At 41.0% G+C, this 19,744-nt stretch overlaps 1 protein-coding gene across 1 annotated transcript; it reads left to right on the top strand.

The window, feature by feature from the left end:
* Positions 1–1,017: 1,017 nt before the first annotated feature.
* On the top strand, positions 1,018–19,376 carry fam131c (family with sequence similarity 131 member C). The gene is made up of 6 exons (XM_039011498.1): positions 1,018–1,048; positions 14,637–14,692; positions 15,771–15,861; positions 16,885–17,067; positions 18,494–18,592; positions 18,792–19,376. The coding sequence occupies exons 1-6, from the start codon at positions 1,018–1,020 to the stop codon at positions 18,962–18,964; spliced, it is 633 nt and encodes a 210-aa protein (XP_038867426.1). The 3' UTR covers positions 18,965–19,376.
* Positions 19,377–19,744: the final 368 nt, after the last annotated feature.

Genomic DNA, 19,744 nt, shown 5'->3' with positions numbered 1-19,744 from the left:
CTGGGTGAATGTATCCTTCATTTCAATGAGGGAGTAGTACTCTGTGCTGGGAGATTGATTGTCCGCTGGGGGTTGCTCGTCTGTGGGGTTATATGATGAAGAGTTCTGGTCTGACCCGCTTGGGGTGGGGGTATCTTTATCAAGGGAGAGCTTCTCCTGCTGGGCTAATTCTTTAATTTGGTGAAAGTCCAGCTGAAACTGTTTGGGGTTGCCCTGTACCATTACTGTTCCGGACTTATAGAGGTTTATATTAGCTGACTCAGAGTCCTCGTTGTCAAGTATCCTGAGTTTCCACCCCTTGTTAACCCCCCCCCCCTCTCTTAACAAAGGGGTAGTGTGCTAATATAGCACTGTGCCATGCCAGGGGATGGTTTGTGTGGAAGATAAGGTTGCTGATGTTCCCATTTTTGTAATAGTCAGCAAAAAGTGTCTCTTGATTTTCCATAAGGAGCTTCATTTTGTTATCTTTTCTTGCCTTATCATTCTTTACATACACAGGGTACTGTATTTTAATTACCTCTGAACAGCGGGAGGCAGCTTCTAAGGCCTCTCCATTTGGTTGGGGTAGACTATTTGACTCTTCTGCCATTGTTGGGCTAATGGACTTTGACACCTCTCACTTGACACGTCAGTGCTAGTTGAAGCTGTATCAAGCTTGGCAGAATTATGTTAGCATTCAGTCCTTATAAAGTAATGTCATGTATTTTTCTTCTTGGCTTTTGGAAATAGAATATAGTTTCAGACTAAACATTACTCACTCAGTTCTCTCTCTCTCTCTCTCTCTCTCACTGTCTCGTTCCCTCCTCTCCAGTACGAGAGATGGCAGGCAATGCTTTGGCATACTGCAAGAAATAGACCTGGCGTATCATCCCTCTTTAGTTTACTTTGTTCTCGCTGCCCCTCGGCTTCTTCCTGGACCAGTCGTCATATTTGGTTTGTTTCTCTCTCTCTCTCCCCTTATCCCCACGTCTCTCTGACATGATGGCAAACCGATAACTGACCGGCCGTCTCGTCACCATGGGTGCCTGCCTATGCAAAGGTCACAAAGGTCAGTGCATCTGTATGTCTGTCCCTCTGTCCAGTGATCTGTGTTGACTTATTTGTGCTGACTTGATATAAGGGAAAGGGGGATACCTCGTCAGTTGTACAACTGAATGTATTCAACTGAAATGTGTCTTCCGCATTTAACCCAACCCCTCTGATACCTAACCTTTGTTGGGAACGTCACAGTACAAATCTAACTTTTTAGGAGATCAACGGTACTTAGAAAAGGAAATACAGATTTAATACTGTAGCTACTAGGTATGTTTATATATATATGAGAGGAGGGATATATATATGTATATCACATATACAGTGCCTTCGGAAAGTATTCAGACCCCTTGACTTTCTCCACATTTTGTTCCGTTACAGACTTATTCTAAAATTGACCAAAAAAAACTATTTCCTCAGCAATTTATACACAATAACTCATAGTGACAAAGCGAAAACATGTTTTTGGAAATGTTTGCAAATTTATTACAAATAAAAACAGAAAACCTTATTTACGTAAGTACTCAGACCCTTTGCTATGAGACACAAAATTGAGCTCAGGTGCATCCTGTTTCCATTGACCATCCTTGAGATGTTTCTACAACTTGATTGGAGTCCACCTCTGGTAAATTAAAATGATTGGGCATGATTTGGAAATGCACACACCTGTCTATATAAGGTCCCACAGTTGACAATGCATGTCAGAGCATAAACCAAGCCATGAGGTCGAAGGAATTGTCCGTAGAGCTCAGAGACAAGATTCTGTGGAGGCACAGATCTGGGGAAGGGTACCAAAAAATGTCTGCAGTATTGAAGGTCCCCAAGAACACAGTGGCCTCCATCATTCTTAAATGGAAGAAAATTGGGAAAACCAACATTCTTCCTAGAGCTGGTTGTCCAGCCAAACTGAGCAATCGGGGGAGAAGGGCCTTGGTCAGGGAGGTGAACAAGAACCCAATGGTCACTCTGACAGAGCTCTAGAGTTCCTCTGTGGAGATAGAAAAACCTTCCAGAAGGACAAGCATCTCTGCAGTACTCCACCAATCAGGCCTTTATGGTAGAGTGGCCAGACGAAAACTACTCCTCAGTAAAAGGCACATGACAGCCCGCTGGGAGTTTGCCAAAAGGTACCTAAAGCCTCTCAGACCATGAGAAACAAGATTCTCTGGTCTGACGAAACCAAGATTGAACTCTTTGGCCAGAATGCCAAGTGTCATGTCTGGAGGAAACCTGGCACCATCGCTATAGTGAAGCATGGTGGTGGCAGCATCATGCTGTGGCAATGTTTTTCAGTGGCAGGGACTGGGAGACTAGTCAGGATCGAGGCAAAGATGAACAGAGCAAAGTACAGAGAGATACTTGATGAAACCTGCTCCAGAGCTCTCAGGACCTCAGACTGGGGTGAAAGTTCACCTTCCAACAGGACAACGACCGATAACTGACCGGCCGTCTCATCCCCATGGGTGCCTGCCTATGCAAAGGTCACAAAGGTCAGTGCCTCTGTATGTCTGTCCCTCTGTGTGTCCGTCAGTCCCTCCGTCTGTCTATCCTCTCTGTCCAGTGATCTGTGTTGACTTATCTGTGCTGACTTGATATAAGGGAAAGGGGGATGTAACTGACAGTTAACCTGTAAGTCTTATGTCGTTGTTTTGTGTTTGAATTGTTTACTTGTCCGCTGTGCGGGGGAAATGATAAGACAAGCGGAACTACGTAGCTAATACTGTTGTAACGGGGATCCTTATTGTAGCAACACACTTTTGGAGGGAAGGCAATCCCCGCGCTGTGTTAGCTAAGTTTTCATGTCATCGGGTGTAGTTCATAAAGGTTGAAGCGTATATGTTAGGATGGTAACGTTATAATAATTAGGATGAAGCGTGAATTCATGCCAGGAATAATAAGTGTGAAGTTTGATTTCTTCCCTTCTGTAATAAGCAGCCAATGAGGTATTTTTCCTTTATTCATGTGTTTAATCTGATACTGTTATAGCGCCGGCTAAACTGTTTATGTATGTAAGCACTTCAGAGTTATACCAAGCTAATAAGTCACTCGTAAGATAAGGAGGTTGTAAGAGTGTGCTTAACTGTATTTTCATTTACTTTATAGTTCTCACGGAAGGTGATAATTCTGACTAAATCTACAGAATAAAGCCGCCAGTTAAAATCAAGGAACGGTTGTGCTCGTGGTTACTGGAGGGAGCTACAGGGGATACCTCGTCAGTTGACTGGGAGACTAGTCAGGATCGAGGCAAAGATGAACAGAGCAAAGTACAGAGAGATACTTGATGAAAACCTGCTCCAGAGCTCTCAGGACCTCAGACTGGGGTGAAGGTTCACCTTCCAACAGGACAACGACCCTAAGCACAGAGCTAAGACAATTCAGTAGTGGCTTCAGGACAAGTCTCTGAATGTCCTCGAGTGGCTCAGCCAGAGTCCGGACATGAACCTAATCGAACATCTCTGGAGAGACCTGAAAATAGCTGTGCAGCAACGCTCCCCATCCAACCTGACAGAGCTTGAGAGGATCTGCAGAGAAGAATGGGAGAAACTCCCCAAATACAGGTGTGCCAAGCTTGTAGTGTCATACCCAAGAAGACTCAATGCTGTACTCGCTGTCAAAGGTGCTTCAACATAGTACTGAGTAAAGGGTCTGAATACTTATGTAAATGTGATATTTCAGTTTTTTATTTTTTATTATGAGCAAAAAAATCTAAAAACCTGTTTTTGCTTTGTCATTATGGGGTATTGTGTGTAGACGGATGAAGGGGAAAACTATGTAATCTAGTTTAGAAGAAGGCTGTAACGTAAAAAAATGTGGAAAAAGTCAAGGGGTCTGAATACTTTCCTTTACAGCTTGGGAAATTACAGAAAATGATGTTATGGCTTTGGAAGCTTCTGATAGGCTAATTGACATAATTTCAGTCAATTGGAGGTGTACCTGTGGATGTATTTCAAGGCCTACCTTCAAACTCAGTGCCTCTTTGCTTGACATCATGGGAAAATCAAAAGAAATCAGTCAAGACCTCAGAAAACAAATGGTAGACCTCCACAAGTCTGGTTCATCCTTGGGAGCAATTTCCAAACGCCTCATGTTGTGGGGGTGCTTTGCTGCAGGAGGGACTGGTGCACTTCACAAAATAGATGGCATCATGAGGTAGGAAAATGATGTGGATATATTAAAGCAACATCTCAAGACATCAGTCAGGAAGTTAAAGCTTGGTCGCAAATGGGTCTTCCAAATGAACAATGACCCAAAGCACACTTCCAATGTTATGGCAAAATGGCTTAAGGACAACAAAGTCAAGGTATTGGAGTGGCCATCACAAAGCCCTGACCTCAATCCCATAGAAAATTTGTGGGCAAAACTGAAAAAGCGTGTGTGAGCAAGGAGGACTACATACCTGACTCAGTTACACCAGCTCTGTAAGGAGGAATGGGCCAAAATTCCCCCAACTTATTGTGGGAAGCTTGTGGAAGGCTACCCGAAACGTTTGACCTAAATTAAACAATTTAAAGGCAATGTTACCAAATACTAATTGAGTGTATGTAAACTTCTGACGCACTGGGAATGTGATGAAAGAAATAAAAGCTGAAATAAATCATTCTCTGTACTATTATTCTGACATTTCACATTCTTAAAATAAAGTGGTGATCCTAACTGACCTAAGACAGGGAGTTTTACTAGGATTAAATGTCAGGAATTGTGAAAAACTGAGTTTAAATGTATTTGGTTAGGGTGTATGTAAACTTCCGACTTCAACTCTATATATACATATACATACATACATACATATACATATACAGGCACTGAGTTTGAAGGTAGGCCTTAAGATACATCCACAGGTACACCTGAAATTGAACCAAATGATGTCAATTAGCCTATCAGAAGCTTCTAAAGCCATTACATAATTTTCGGGAATTTTGCAAAAGGGTTTTCTAATGATCAATTAGCCTTTTAAAATGATAAACTTGGATTAGGCAACACAACGTGCCATTGGAACACAGGAGTGATGGTTGCTGATAATGGGCCTCTGTGCGCCTATGTAGATATTCCATAAAAAATCTGCCGTTTCCAGCTACAATAGTCATTTACAACATTAACAATGTCTACACTGTATTCCTGATCAATTTGATGTTATTTTAATGGACACATTTTTTTTAATTTTCTTTCAAAACAAGGACATTTTTAAGTGACCCCATCATTTTGAATGTTAGTACATAGTTAAAAAAATATATATTTACCTTTATTATTTTCCACTAACCCTACCACCCCTCACCTAATTGGAGTAAACTAATGGACAACAACACTTCTACTTCCAGCTCATTCACTATATACATTTTACGGACACAATCTATTTTACAATAGTTACAATTTTGTTAGTTTTTATCCTGTCCTTCCTCTACCCTCAACCTCTCCCATCTATTTCTGATGTGCATCCAGTTTGATTTCTATTTGCCATATACTTTTAACTGTACTGTTTCACAAAAGTTCAGAACCTTTTAACATTTTATAGACACAGTATATTTTACATTTGTTATCTTTTTGTAATTAGTCCCACCCTTCAGCTCCATTCAACTCCCATCTATCTCTTAATACCATCCATATGGGATTTCTATTTGCCATATATTTTTCAAATGTGCTGTGATGCTTCACTAAAGTTCTGAACCTTTCTATTCTCATAATTTCTACAGATTGTAAATGAAAGATTTTTTTAATTTTTTTATTTCACCTTTATTTAACCAGGTAGGCAAGTTGAGAACACGTTCTCATTTACAATTGCGACCTGGCCAAGATAAAGCAAAGCAGTTCGACACATACAACAACACAGAGTTACACATGGAGTAAAACAAACATACAGTCAATAATACAGTAGAAGAATAAGTCTATATACAATGTGAGCAAGTGAGGTGAGATAAGGGAGGTGAAGGCAAAAAAAAGGCCATGGTGGCGAAGTAAATACAATATAGCAAGTAAAACACTGGAATGGTTGATTTGCAGTGGAAGAATGTGCAAAGTAGAGATATAAATAATGGGGTGCAAAGGAGCAAAATAAATAAATAAATAAATAAATACAGTAGGGAAAGAGGTAGTTGTTTGGGCTAAATTATAGATGGGCTATGTACAGGTGCAGTAATCTATGAGCTGCTCTGACAGCTGGTGCTTAAAGCTAGTGGGGGAGATAAGTGTTTCCATTTTCAGAGATTTTTGTAGTTCGTTCCAGTCATTGGCAGCAGAGAACTGGAAGGAGAGGTGGCCAAAGGAAGAATTGGTTTTGGGGGTGACCAGAGAGATATACCTGCTGGAGCACGTGCTACAGGTGGGTGCTGCTATGGTGACCAGCGAGCTGAGATAAGGGGGGGCTTTACCTAGCAGGGTCTTGTAGATGACCTGGAGCCAGTGGGTTTGGCGACGAGTATGAAGCGAGGGCCAGCCAACGAGAGTGTACAGGTCGCAGTGGTGGGTAGTATATGGGGCTTTGGTGACAAAACGGATGGCACTGTAATAGACTGCATCCAATTTATTGAGTAGGGTATTGGAGGCTATTTTGTAAATGACATCGCCGAAGTCGAGGATCGGTAGGATGGTCAGTTTTACGAGGGTATGTTTGGCAGCATGAGTGAAGGATGCTTTGTTACAAAATAGGAAGCCAATTCTAGATTTAACTTTGGATTGGAGATGCTTAATGTGAGTCTGGAAGGAGAGTTTACAGTCTAACCAGACACCTAGGTATTTGTAGTTGTCCACATATTCTAAATCAGAGCCGTCCAGAGTAGTGATGTTGGACAGGCGGGCAGGTGCAGGCAGCGATTGGTTGAAGAGCATGCATTTAGTTTTACTTGTATTTAAGAGCAATTGGAGGCCACGGAAGGAGAATTGTATGGCATTGACGCTCGCCTGGAGGGTAGTTAACACAGTGTCCAAAGAAGGGCCAGAAGTATACAGAATGGAGTCGTCTGCGTAGAGGTGGATCAGAGACTCACCAGCAGCAAGAGCGACATCATTGATGTATACAGAGAAGAGAGTCAGTCCGAGAATTGAACCCTGTGGCATCCCCATAGAGACTGCCAGAGGCCCGGACAACAGACCCTCCAATTTGACACACTGAACTCTATCAGAGAAGTAGTTGGTGAACCAGGCGAGGCAATCATTTGAGAAACCAAGGCTGTCGAGTCTGCCGATGAGGATGTGGTGATTGACAGAGTCGAAAGCCTTGGCCAGGTCAATGAATACGGCTGCACAGTATTGTTTCTTATCGATGGCGGTTAAGATATCGTTTAGGACCTTGAGCGTGGCTGAGGTACACCCATGACCAGCTCTGAAACCAGATTGCATAGCGGAGAAGGTATGGTGGGATTCGAAATGGTCGGTAATCTGTTTGTTGACTTGGTTTTCGAAGACCTTAGAAAGGCAGGGTAGGATAGATATAGGTCTGTAGCAGTTTGGGTCAAGAGTGTCCCCCCCTTTGAAGAGGGGGATGACCGCAGCTGCTTTCCAATCTTTGGGAATCTCAGACGACACGAAAGAGAGGTTGAACAGGCTAGTAATAGGGGTGGCAACAATTTCAGCAGATAATTTTAGAAAGAAAGGGTCCAGATTGTCTAGCCCGGCTGATTTGTAGGGGTCCAGATTTTGCAGCTCTTTCAGAACATCAGCTGGCTGGATTTGGGAGAAGGAGAAATGGGGAAGGTTTGGGCGAGTAGCTGTGGGGGGTGCAGTGCTGTTGACCGGGGTAGGGGTAGCCAGGTGGAAAGCATGGCCAGCCGTAGAAAAATGCTTGTTGAAATTCTCAATTATAATGGATTTGTCGGTGGTGACAGTGTTTCCTATCTTCAGTGCAGTGGGCAGCTGGGAGGAGATGTTCTTATTCTCCATGGACTTTACAGTGTCCCAGAACTTTTTTGAGTTTGTGTTGCATGAAGCAAATTTCTGCTTGAAAAAGCTAGCCTTGGCTTTTCTAACTGCCTGTGTATATTGGTTTCTATCTTCCCTGAAAAGTTGCATATCACAGGGGCTGTTCGATGCTAATGCAGAACACCATAGGATGTTTTTGTGTTGATTAAGTGCAGTCAGGTCTGGAGAGAACCAAGGGCTATATCTGTTCCTGGTTCTAAATTTCTTGAATGGGGCATGCTTATTTAAGATGGTGAGGAAGGCATTTAAAAAAAATAACCAGGCATCCTCTACTGACGGGATGAGATCAATATTCTTCCAGGATACCCCGGCCAGGTCGATTAGAAAGGCCTGCTCGCTGAAGTGTTTCAGGGAGCGTTTGACAGTGATGAGTGGAGGTCGTTTGACCGCTGACCCATTACGGATGCAGGCAATGAGGCAGTGATCGCTGAGATCTTGGTTGAAAACAGCAGAGGTGTATTTAGAGGGCAGGTTGGTTAGGATGATATCTATGAGGGTGCCCGTGTTTACGGCTTTGGGGTGGTACCTGGTAGGTTCATTGATAATTTGTGTGAGATTGAGGGCATCAAGCTTAGATTGTAAGATGGCTGGGGTGTTAAGCATGTTCCAGTTTAGGTCGCTTAGCAGCACGAGCTCTGAAGATAGATGGGGGCAATCAGTTCACATATGGTGTCCAGAGCACAGCTGGGGGCAGAGGGTGGTCTATAGCAGGCGGCAACGGTGAGAGACTTGTTTTTAGAGAGGTGGATTTTTAAAAGTAGAAGTTCAAGTTGTTTGGGAACAGACCTGGATAGTAGGACAGAACTCTGCAGGCTATCTTTGCAGTAGATTGCGACACCGCCCCCTTTGGCCGTTCTATCTTGTCTGAAGAGATAAACATGTCTGAAAAGATAAACATTTTTACTAAAAGTATTATTAATCGATTGACTATGACTTTTCAAATCACCCAGTATTGCTATCTGCAACGTTAGCTCCAGGTATATGTTACAATTCCTCAGCCTTTCCTGGACCTGTGTCAAAATACAAGCTACATATGGACAGAACCCAGATAAACTATCTAATGACTCTGTCTCTTCGCATCAAAATCTGCAGAGCTGGGAAGGTTGTATCCCCCACATACAGTTCCAGTCAAAAGTTTGGACACACCTACTCATTCAAGAGTTTTTCTTTATTTTTCTATTTTCTACATTGTAGAATAATAGTGAAGACATCAAAACTATGACATAACACATATGGAACCATGTAGTAACCCAAAAAGTGTTAAACAAATCAAAATATATTTTAGATTTGAGATTCTTCAAAGTAGCCACCCTTTGCCTTGATGACAGCTTTGCACACTCTTGGCATTCTCTCAACCAGTTTAATGAGGAATGCTTTTCCAACAGTCTTGAAGGAGTTCCCACATATGCTGAGCAGTTGTTGGCTGCTTTTCCTTCACTCTGCGGTCCAACTTATCCCAAACTATCTCAATTGGGTTGAGGTCGAGTGATTGTGAAGGCCAGGTCATCTGATTCAGCACTTCATCACTCTCCTTGGTCAAATAGCCCTTACACAGCCTGGAGGTGTGTTGGGTCATTGTCCTGTTGAAAAATAATTGATAGTCCCACTAAGCGCAAACCAGATGAAATGGCATATCGCTGCAGAATGCTGTGGTATCCATGCTGGTTAAGTGTGCCTTGAATTCTAAATAAATAACTGACAGTGTCACCAGCAAAACTATTTCATAGTTTTGATGTCTTCACTATTATTCTACAATGTAGAAAATAGTAAAAAAATAAAGAAAGACCCTTGAATGAGTAGGTGTGTCCAAACTTTTGACTGGTACTGTATATAACATTCTATTGGTTGCAATAATTTTATATAAAAATGTAAATTGAAAAATTCAAAGTTTTGAATCCGGCATTTTTTTGCGTATCAGTTCATGAACCATGTGACATGGAATCGGTACATTGAAAATCTCTTCCCAACTATTTTGCAATCTATATGGCACAGCTGTCAATTCTTTTGTCCTTAAATTAGATTTTTTTTTTTTTAAATCACAATTTTCTTTAACCGATTTTGGGGTTTAATTCATGGCCGACAGACAAGTTCTTTACTTTTTCCCCCTTCCACTTGCCTCTTCCATTTTTGCAGTAATTATGCAATTAGTTGGTTGTAATTTTGGGTAGAGCAGACATGTACAAATATTTGTGTTAGCTGCATGTATGACATAACTCCACCAGTCCTATTTATGATATAATTAAAAAATATTATACCTTGTTTAAAATTATTTTTCAAATAATTATGTTTTTTTAATCAATTAGTATATTTGAGTTTTACCACAATATTGTTGTATTATTTGTTCTGTCTTTTTGGGTGGATTAAACTGAAATTGCAACCAACTTTCTATGGCTTGTTTTAAAAATAACCATATTTGAGAATATTTTGTTTTCAAATAACCGAAAGTGAGAGGTTGCAATCTGAATAAATGGAAAAAGGCCATTCTTGAATATGAATTGAATATGGTCAAATAGCCCTTACACAGCCTGGAGGTGTGTTGGGTCATTGTCCTGTTGAAAAATAATTGATAGTCCCACTAAGCGCAAACCAGATGAAATGGCATATCGCTGCAGAATGCTGTGGTATCCATGCTGGTTAAGTGTGCCTTGAATTCTAAATAAATAACTGACAGTGTCACCAGCAAAACTATTTCATAGTTTTGATGTCTTCACTATTATTCTACAATGTAGAAAATAGTAAAAAAATAAAGAAAGACCCTTGAATGAGTAGGTGTGTCCAAACTTTTGACTGGTACTGTATATAACATTCTATTGGTTGCAATAATTTTATATAAAAATGTAAATTGAAAAATTCAAAGTTTTGAATCCGGCATTTTTTTGCGTATCAGTTCATGAACCATGTGACATGGAATCGGTACATTGAAAATCTCTTCCCAACTATTTTGCAATCTATATGGCACAGCTGTCAATTCTTTTGTCCTTAAATTAGATTTTTTTTTTTTTAAATCACAATTTTCTTTAACCGATTTTGGGGTTTAATTCATGGCCGACAGACAAGTTCTTTACTTTTTCCCCCTTCCACTTGCCTCTTCCATTTTTGCAGTAATTATGCAATTAGTTGGTTGTAATTTTGGGTAGAGCAGACATGTACAAATATTTGTGTTAGCTGCATGTATGACATAACTCCACCAGTCCTATTTATGATATAATTAAAAAATATTATACCTTGTTTAAAATTATTTTTCAAATAATTATGTTTTTTTAATCAATTAGTATATTTGAGTTTTACCACAATATTGTTGTATTATTTGTTCTGTCTTTTTGGGTGGATTAAACTGAAATTGCAACCAACTTTCTATGGCTTGTTTTAAAAATAACCATATTTGAGAATATTTTGTTTTCAAATAACCGAAAGTGAGAGGTTGTAATCTGAATAAATGGAAAAAGGCCATTCTTGAATATGGGGTGAGACATTCTTCCTAATTTGAAGGAGAACCAGCTTGGATTTAATTGTAACTTTTGTATGACTGACGCCTTTATTGAGAGGTCTAATGCTTTAATATTTAATAATAGGCCCTTTTCATTTTGTCTGGCTTGCCATTCCAAATAAAATATTATATTTTTTGCTCATATAATTTAAAAAACAGGTCGCTGGGTGTGGGCAAGACCATAAGCAAATAGGTCAACTGAGATTTGACTAAAGTGTTAATCGAGGTGATTTTTCCACAAATAAACAGGTATTTTCCTTTCCCATGGTAGCAAGATCTTTTCTATTTTTGCTAACTTTCTATAAAAATGTATTGGAGTGAGATCATATCTTTCTTTCGGGATATGTATACCGAGTATGTCCACATCCCCGTCAGACCATTTTATTAGTAAACTACACGGAAATGTAAACGTTTTCTTTTTTAATGATCCAATACATTGTCACGATCGTCGTATGAGTGAGACCAAGGTGCAGCGTGGTAGGCGTACATTTTCCTTTTAATAAATGAACACCGAACAAAAATAATAAAAAATCAACGAACGAAACGTGAAGCTATACAAATAGTGCTGACAGGAAACTAAACATAGACAAGATCCCACAAACACAATGGGGAAAATGGCTACTTAAATATGATCTCCAATCAGAGACAACGATAAACAGCTGCCTCTGATTGGGAACCATATCAGGCCACCATAGAAATACAATATCCCCTAGATGACCCACCCAAGTCACTATCACGCCCCAACCAACACAGAGAAAAAACAGCTTACTATGGTCAGGGCATGACAATACATAATGTAGTACATCATTTGGTTTTAATCCAGAGAGGTTAGAAAAAGTATCTAGATCCTCTATGAGGCTGTGGAGGGATCCAAATTGTGGATTTAAAAGAAAACATGAAATGTCAGCGTACAATGTTTTGTTTTTAAGCTCTGAATTTATAACCCCTTAATATTATTGTTGGATCTTATTTTTAACAGCTAACATTTCAATGGCAATAATAAATAGATATGCTGATAGTGGACAACCTTGTTTTACTCCTCTTGACAGTTAAAACATTTCCAAGAAGTAGCCATTATTTAACATTTTACACCTAGGGTTACTATACATAACTTTAACCCATTTTATAAGAGATTCTCCAAAATTGAAATATTCCAGGCATTTATATATAAACTCCAGTCATGCTTTTTGCTTTATCAAAGGCCTTCTCAAAGTCAGCTATGAATACCAGGCCTGGTTTCCCAGATTTTTCATAGTGTTCTATTGTTTCCAGTACTTGTCTTATATTATCTCCAATGTATCGTCCATGTAAAAAACCTGTATGATTAGGATGATTAATATCCAACAATACCTTTTTAATTCTATGTGCTAAGCATTTTGGTAGAATTTTTTGCATCACGACACTGAAGTGTAAGAGGCCTCCAATTGTTTAGGTATGTTAAAGAGTCCCGCTTCGGTAATACAACATATTTTGGGAAAAGAACTGCAAGCACAGATACAAGACCCTCACAGAAGACTGCAAAACAGCATTTCCAAGTAATGTTCAAGAAAAATATATGGGAGACTGGGGTTGGTTGTCTCACGGGTTGATTGTCACAGTGCTAATTACTGTGTAATATTTTTAAGGTTAAAATGTGTAAATTCTTTAAAAGAATTCATCCACCTAGTCAATTCTTTGAGGTAATTGGAATTTGTGTTTTTCATAGGTGAAAGTAAAAACCTTAATTTTTGGCATTTTCTTTGTAAATGTTTGAATTATGGTAGTATCCATGAACATATGTAAAACCTAAATCTAGGTCAAGCCATGTTGTAACTAACATCTTAATTAGGGGGGGTGATTGTCACATGGAATATGGGGGTTGGTTGTCATTATCGACTGTGTGTCTTTTTTGCAGTGTTTGCATCTGTATGTGTGCGTGTGCATGCGTGTGTTTGTGTACTCCAGGGGGCATCTTGAGGGGACATCTACAGCAGTGGAGGCTGCTGAGGGGAGGAAGGCTCATAATAATGCCTGGATTGGAACAAATGGAATGGCATCAAACACATGGAAACTATGTGTTATATGTATTTGATACCGTTTCACTGATACCACTCCAGCCATTACCACAAGCCCGTTCTCCCCAATTAAGGTGCCGCCAACCTCCTGTGATCTACTGTCCAAAATGGTGGAGTTGAACGTGTTGTTATACAGGATGAGTCATAGTAGCACGTCACCCATGGAGCAAATTATGGTTAAGTGCCTTGCTCAAGGGAACATCGAAAGATTTTTGACCTTGTCGGCTCGGGTATTCAAACCAGTGACCTGGCCCAATACTCTAACCGCTAGGCTACCGGCTGCCCTCCCCACTTGCCCACAGACACTTTTCATTACTAGTAGGGGATGCAATTTGACCCCACAAGGACAACAGACTTGCTATTGGCTTCAAAGTGTAAACAGCTCCTTATAGAGCGTGATAGAGCCCATCTGCCTGTATGGATGGATGCGGGATAGATTTGTAAATCTTTGATCCAGCTGGGAGCGATTTGTTTATGCGTGTTTGTGTGTGTTTGTGTGTGCTTGTGTGTTCGTGACTGAAATAAATTGATTGGGATCACTCTCCTTCTGCTGCTCCCATGTTTCCATAGCAACAGCCAATTGTCTTGACAACAACTCCTGGGGGACCCCCATTGTGTTTGTGTGTGTGTGTGTGTGTGTGTGTGTGTGTGTGTGTGTGTGTGTGTGTGTGTGTGTGTGTGTGTGTGTGTGTGTGTGTGTGTGTGTGCACGCGTACTTGTGCGTGTGCGTGTGTGTACCTCATCTGATTACACAGACCCCAGAGAAAAGACTTGGACTGTATTAATTCATGTCCCTTGTAGATCTCATCAATGTCAATTAACCAACACACAGGGACCATGTTAAAGACATTGTGCCAAGTGAATATAGCTAAATGACTGCATGTAAATTCAGCGAGGCTACCTTATCCTCTTCACAGGTACTCCACATGCACACACGCCACAGATAACTGCTGAGGGGAGGATGGCTCATAATATTGGCTGGAACGGAGCAAACAGAATGGCATCAAACACATGGAAACCATGTTTAATGTATTGGATACCAATCCACTCATCCAGCCATTAACATAAAACCGTCCTCCCCAAGTAAGGTGCCACCAACCTCCTGTGACGCATGCACACAAACACATAACACCAGTGTGTTTGATTCCCTACAGAGCTCCAGAGTGCTCCCCAGCATCCCATGGAGGTGCTGCAATCCCAGCCTGTCAAGGTCTGTTCTCACACCACTGTTTAACGAAACAACATTGTTATTCCCAGACTATTTTCTGATTGCCATTATTTAACTACTGAAAGTTGAAAGATTGTTCCAGTCTAACATAGAATATCACCATAGAAAACGTCCCAATATTGCTTAAAAAAAGCATTCAGAATTCACTCTAGTCAAAGCCGCAGTGTCTGTCCAATGTCTAGTCGTGTCTAGTCATTGAATATCCATGAGTACTGATGTGTCTATTCCTCATTTTATATTTTAGTTGAGTTTTTGTTGCGACAATTTAATTGGATCACACTCACTTTTACGTGTTAGCGGGAGTGCAGATTAAGATCCTTAACTGTCACTTGTTTTCCTCATTATCGCCTCTTCCTCTGGGAACTGTGTAGCTTGGGTGTCTGTGTGCATGTGCTCGTGTGTTTGTGTGTGTACTTCAGTGGAGGCTGCTGAGGGGTGGACAGCTCACAATAATGGCTGGAACGGAGCAAATGGAATGGCATCAAACCATATGTTTGACGTATTTGATACCATTCCACCCATACCGCTCCAGCCATTACCACGAGCCTATCCTCCCCAATTGAGGTGCCACCAACCTCCTGTGGTGTACTTGTATGTATGCCTGTGTGTGCGTGCATGCCTGTGGGTGTTTGTGTGTGTGCACGCATGTGTCTGTCCTTGTCGGTGTCTGTGTCTATTTGAGTGTACAAATGTAGAATCTTAATTTGACCACCCTGTTGTTGCAGGAAATGCAAACTTATACTGTATTCAAGGTTTAGAAAAGTTGTAATTTCCACTTTAAAATGTCAGAATTGATTTGCCCTAACAAAAAATGTATTCACCCCTACAAAAAATTATATTATTTATAATCCACACTATAATTCACCTTTCCTGTTGCTGCAGGATTATTTTCCTGCTGTGAGAAACTGGTCAAATTAAGATCCTACACCTGTAAGTATATTTGAGTGCATTTGTGTATTTCTACATGTGTGAATGTTCTAGTATGAGTGTGTGTGCCTTATGCATTTGTGTGAGTGCCTAAAGTTGCCCTGGTGTATTGTGTTGTGTTGTGTGTGTGCAGGGCGGCCACGCTCCATCCAACGGCAATATGTCAGAGAAGAAGAGCAGCAGTAGTTATGACATTGGGGAGTTGGCCACTTCCTCCCTGATGGGTGAGACATGCTCAGATTGACTTGTCTGTTTATGCTGTTCTCAAGCTCTGTTTAGTTTTCATTATGAATCGTTCATTTGAGACGGAAAAGCCAGCCAGTCTCTCTGGGAGATTGCTAATGTAATTTCACTCGCCCCATGTATCATATCTCTATCTCTACACACACACACACACACACACACACACACACACACACACACACACACACACACACACACACACACACACACACACACACACACACACACACACACACACACACACACACACACACACACACACACACACTCTCTCTCTCTCTCACTCTCTGCTTCCCTAGTCTCTTCTCCCTTTGTTCTAAACTCCTTTACCCTTCCATCTGTTTATTTTTGCTTCACCTCTTCAGACTCTCCAGCTGGAAGGTAATCATTGTGGCTAATGTGTTCTGGCTTTCTGAACTTTTTCTCCAGAGAGAGCCCCCTTTAATCTTTTATAATCATAATATATTAATATATTCAATAAATAGAGTGCTGATGGGCTACTGTAACTGCTGAAAGGTTAATAGATTTTCCCTCTAATGAAGACTGCCTTCTTTGAGAAAAGGCAGAAAATTGCTTTGCCAAAAGGCTCTCTCAAGAATTCAATAAATAGTTTTTGTAAGATCACCAGTGTCAGGTTGAATTTGAAGACGTATTGTATCATATTTAGGTTACTGGTAACATTCCCTCCCTTTGTAACCTTAATCATACTACAAAGTGAGGATATTGTAGTAGCTTCAGTCTTGCGCTGTGAAAAACATTTACAGTCTCCATGGCTTCTGTCTACGTTTCACCTTCATCTATTACTCTTCTTGAAATGCTCTCCCATTCTCCCCTACATGCTCTTTTCATTTTGACATCTTTCCTCTCCCTCTTTTCCATCCCATCAAGCCTTTCCACCTTTCCCTCTTTCCTCCTTATGTAATTTTCATCATTCCCTTCCCTGGTTCTCTCCCTCCTTTTTCTTCCCAAATACCCTTTCACCTCTCTCCCTCTCTCTCTCTCAGGACTGGTGGCGATGATCAAGGAGCACATCACCAAGCCCACGGCCATGGCCCAGGGGCGTGTTGCACACCTCATAGAGTGGAATGGCTGGGGGGGCGGGTGTGAAAGAGGAGGCGACTTGCAGGAAGATGAGCAGCTCTATTCCCACCTGACCAACGAGATCAAGGAGGCCCGTTTTGCCGCAGGTTAGCAGAGAGGAAACAAAGCCTTGGGTATGTCCCAAATGGCACCATACTCCCTATATACTACCCTGGCCAAAATAAGTGCACTATATAGGGAACACAACCCTTACATTTCAAGCTTCTGCCTCTAACTTTCCTCTAACTTTCCTCCCTCAAGATAGCTAGGTGGGTCAACCACATATTTCAGTCATAATAAGTACATTTTTCCTCACTATAGTAGCTATCATCAAAGTGAGTGCTATTAGGAAAAAAAGTTAATTGGGATTATTTAAGATACTCTTTGAAGAGCTAGGGTTTTAAATATTTTCGGAAGATGGGCAGGGATTATTTTCTCTGCTCTGGAGAGAGGGTAGAAAGAGGAGGATTAAAACCTCTACAGGATCAGTGCCCCCCCCCCCCCCCCCCCCCCCCCCCTGATGGACGGTTGAGCTAACGTTGGCTAATGTGATTAGCATGAACATTTCCCAGAACATAGACATACCTGATATGGGCAGAAAGCTTAAATTCTTGTTAACCTAATTGCACTGTCCAATTTACAGTAGCTATTACAGTGCAATAATACCATGCAATTGTTTGAGGAGAGTGCACAGTTATGAACTTGAAAATGTATTAATAAACCAATTAGGCACATTTGGGCAGTCTTGATACAAAATTTAGAACAGAAATGCAATGGTTCATTGAATCAGTCTAAAACTTTGCACATACACTGCTGCCATCTAGTGGCCAAAATCTAAATTGCGCATAACTTGGAATATTACATTTTGGCCTTTCTCTTGCATTTCAAAGATGATGGAGCAAAGAAAACAATAAAATGCATGTTTTTTCTTTGTATTATCTTTTACCAGATCTAATGTGTTATATTCTCCTACATTCATTTCACATTTCCACAAACTTCAAAGTGTTTCCTTTGAAATGGTATCAAGAATATGCATATCCTTGCTTCAGGTCCTGAGCTACAGGCGGTTAGATTTGGGTATGTCCTTTTAGTCGAAAATGTAAAAAAAGGGCCCGATCCTTTTACGATGAATACACTAACTGTATGTCGCTCTGGATAAGAGCGCCTGCTAAATGACTGAAATGTAAACGTAAAATGTAAAACCACAGGTAGACCAGTGTCTCTTGTTCCTGGTTCACTTTGTCACTGTTGCAGTGGCGCAACTTTGGTTTTAGAAGTGGGGGGGACATATATAGATTTTTTTTTTTTTATCCTGTCGGATGAACACTCCAAACAGGCTATCCGGCCACTCGGAGCCGTCCACATGGTCCTAAAACACACCGTTGCTTTGTTTTCCTATCACATTCCAATGATAAAACTGGGGGAACAGTTTTACCCCCGTCCCCAGTGAATGTTGTGCCCCTGCACTGATGAGGGATGGAGCCGGGAAGCCAGCGGGCGGTCTTCTTACCCATATGTCCCTTGGTTTCTCAGGAGTAGCAGAGCAATTTGCATTGGCTGAAACGGCCATGAATGTCTGGTCGATGTACGAAGGTCCAGAACAGCTATCCTCCAGCTTAGACCCTCTGCAAGGTACTGACCATTCACTGACCAGTTCCACATGAAAATAATCCTTGTCAAATGTGGAGGCTTCTTGTATTTAGTTAAATACCATTTCTAACCCATCTTTCCACTTCTTTGTTTCACTAACTGTTTTAGCCCATGTTGTCATGTTCTCTCATGTAATAACCCCTGAATGACAATTTCTGTTTTGTCAACTTCCTGTCCCCAGACAGCCACTTCATGTCTCACTTTCTGTTAGACGTTGGCAGCGTTGGGCTCCCTCAGCAGCTCTACAGTATCCACACAAAGGCCAACAACAACTACGATGCTGGCTACCTGGGGCCTCCACCTCCCAGTCTTTTCTGTTTCCCCCATATCTCCCCCCTCTCAGCCAGACAGTGAGCGGCGCCCCCCAGAGGACGGGAGGACTGGAGCTTCAGAGGCCACCACCGTTCAACACGTAGACAGCAGTTCCCTATATGAGGATTAAGTTTTTTTACAACTATCAGAACAGAAGAGAAGACACTGTTTGGGGGACACTTCCATCCCCACCTTTAAAAACGGAGATGAAACAGAAGCACTAATTTTGGACCGGTAACTGATCAAAATTCATGTAATCTAAAACACAAAATGAGGAAGAGTTCTCAGAAAGGAGAGGAATAAGGAATTGGGACGTAGACATATCTGAGTGAGACTTTTTATTTTCAGTTTAAATGTACAGTTTTTAGACACAGATACAGTGTACGTAGAACCACCTGTAGCCTTTGAGAAACTTTTTTGAATGTACAACATTGTAAATTGTCAAATCATGTGAACCATGGAATTGTACATAGGAAAATACATCAGTCAAGAATCCCTATTCTTCTTTGCGTATATATTGTGTGCATTGTACCATAATACGTTCAATTATGTGACACGTATGGTGGAGTGGCTCGTACACATTGCAGTTTTTGATTGAATCCAATTTCAATTAGATGGACTGAAAAGATAGATATGGTAATCAGAAAAAATTGCCACAATGAAATGTCAAGCTTGAATTAGCGTTACACTCCAGAATGTCTCCACTCAGGGTCTTCCTATAGCTCTCTGAGACAGGAGAGAGGGAGAGAGAGTAGGGTGGCAGAAATAATGTCTGTACCCAATGATCTGAGTCCCCATCTATGATTATCCATTATTCACACT

Source organism: Salvelinus namaycush, chromosome 16, assembly GCF_016432855.1.
Source record: "Salvelinus namaycush isolate Seneca chromosome 16, SaNama_1.0, whole genome shotgun sequence".
Taxonomy (NCBI): domain Eukaryota; kingdom Metazoa; phylum Chordata; class Actinopteri; order Salmoniformes; family Salmonidae; genus Salvelinus; species Salvelinus namaycush.
Note: the sequence above shows the minus strand (reverse complement) of the source record. Positions and strands in the feature narration are given on the sequence as shown.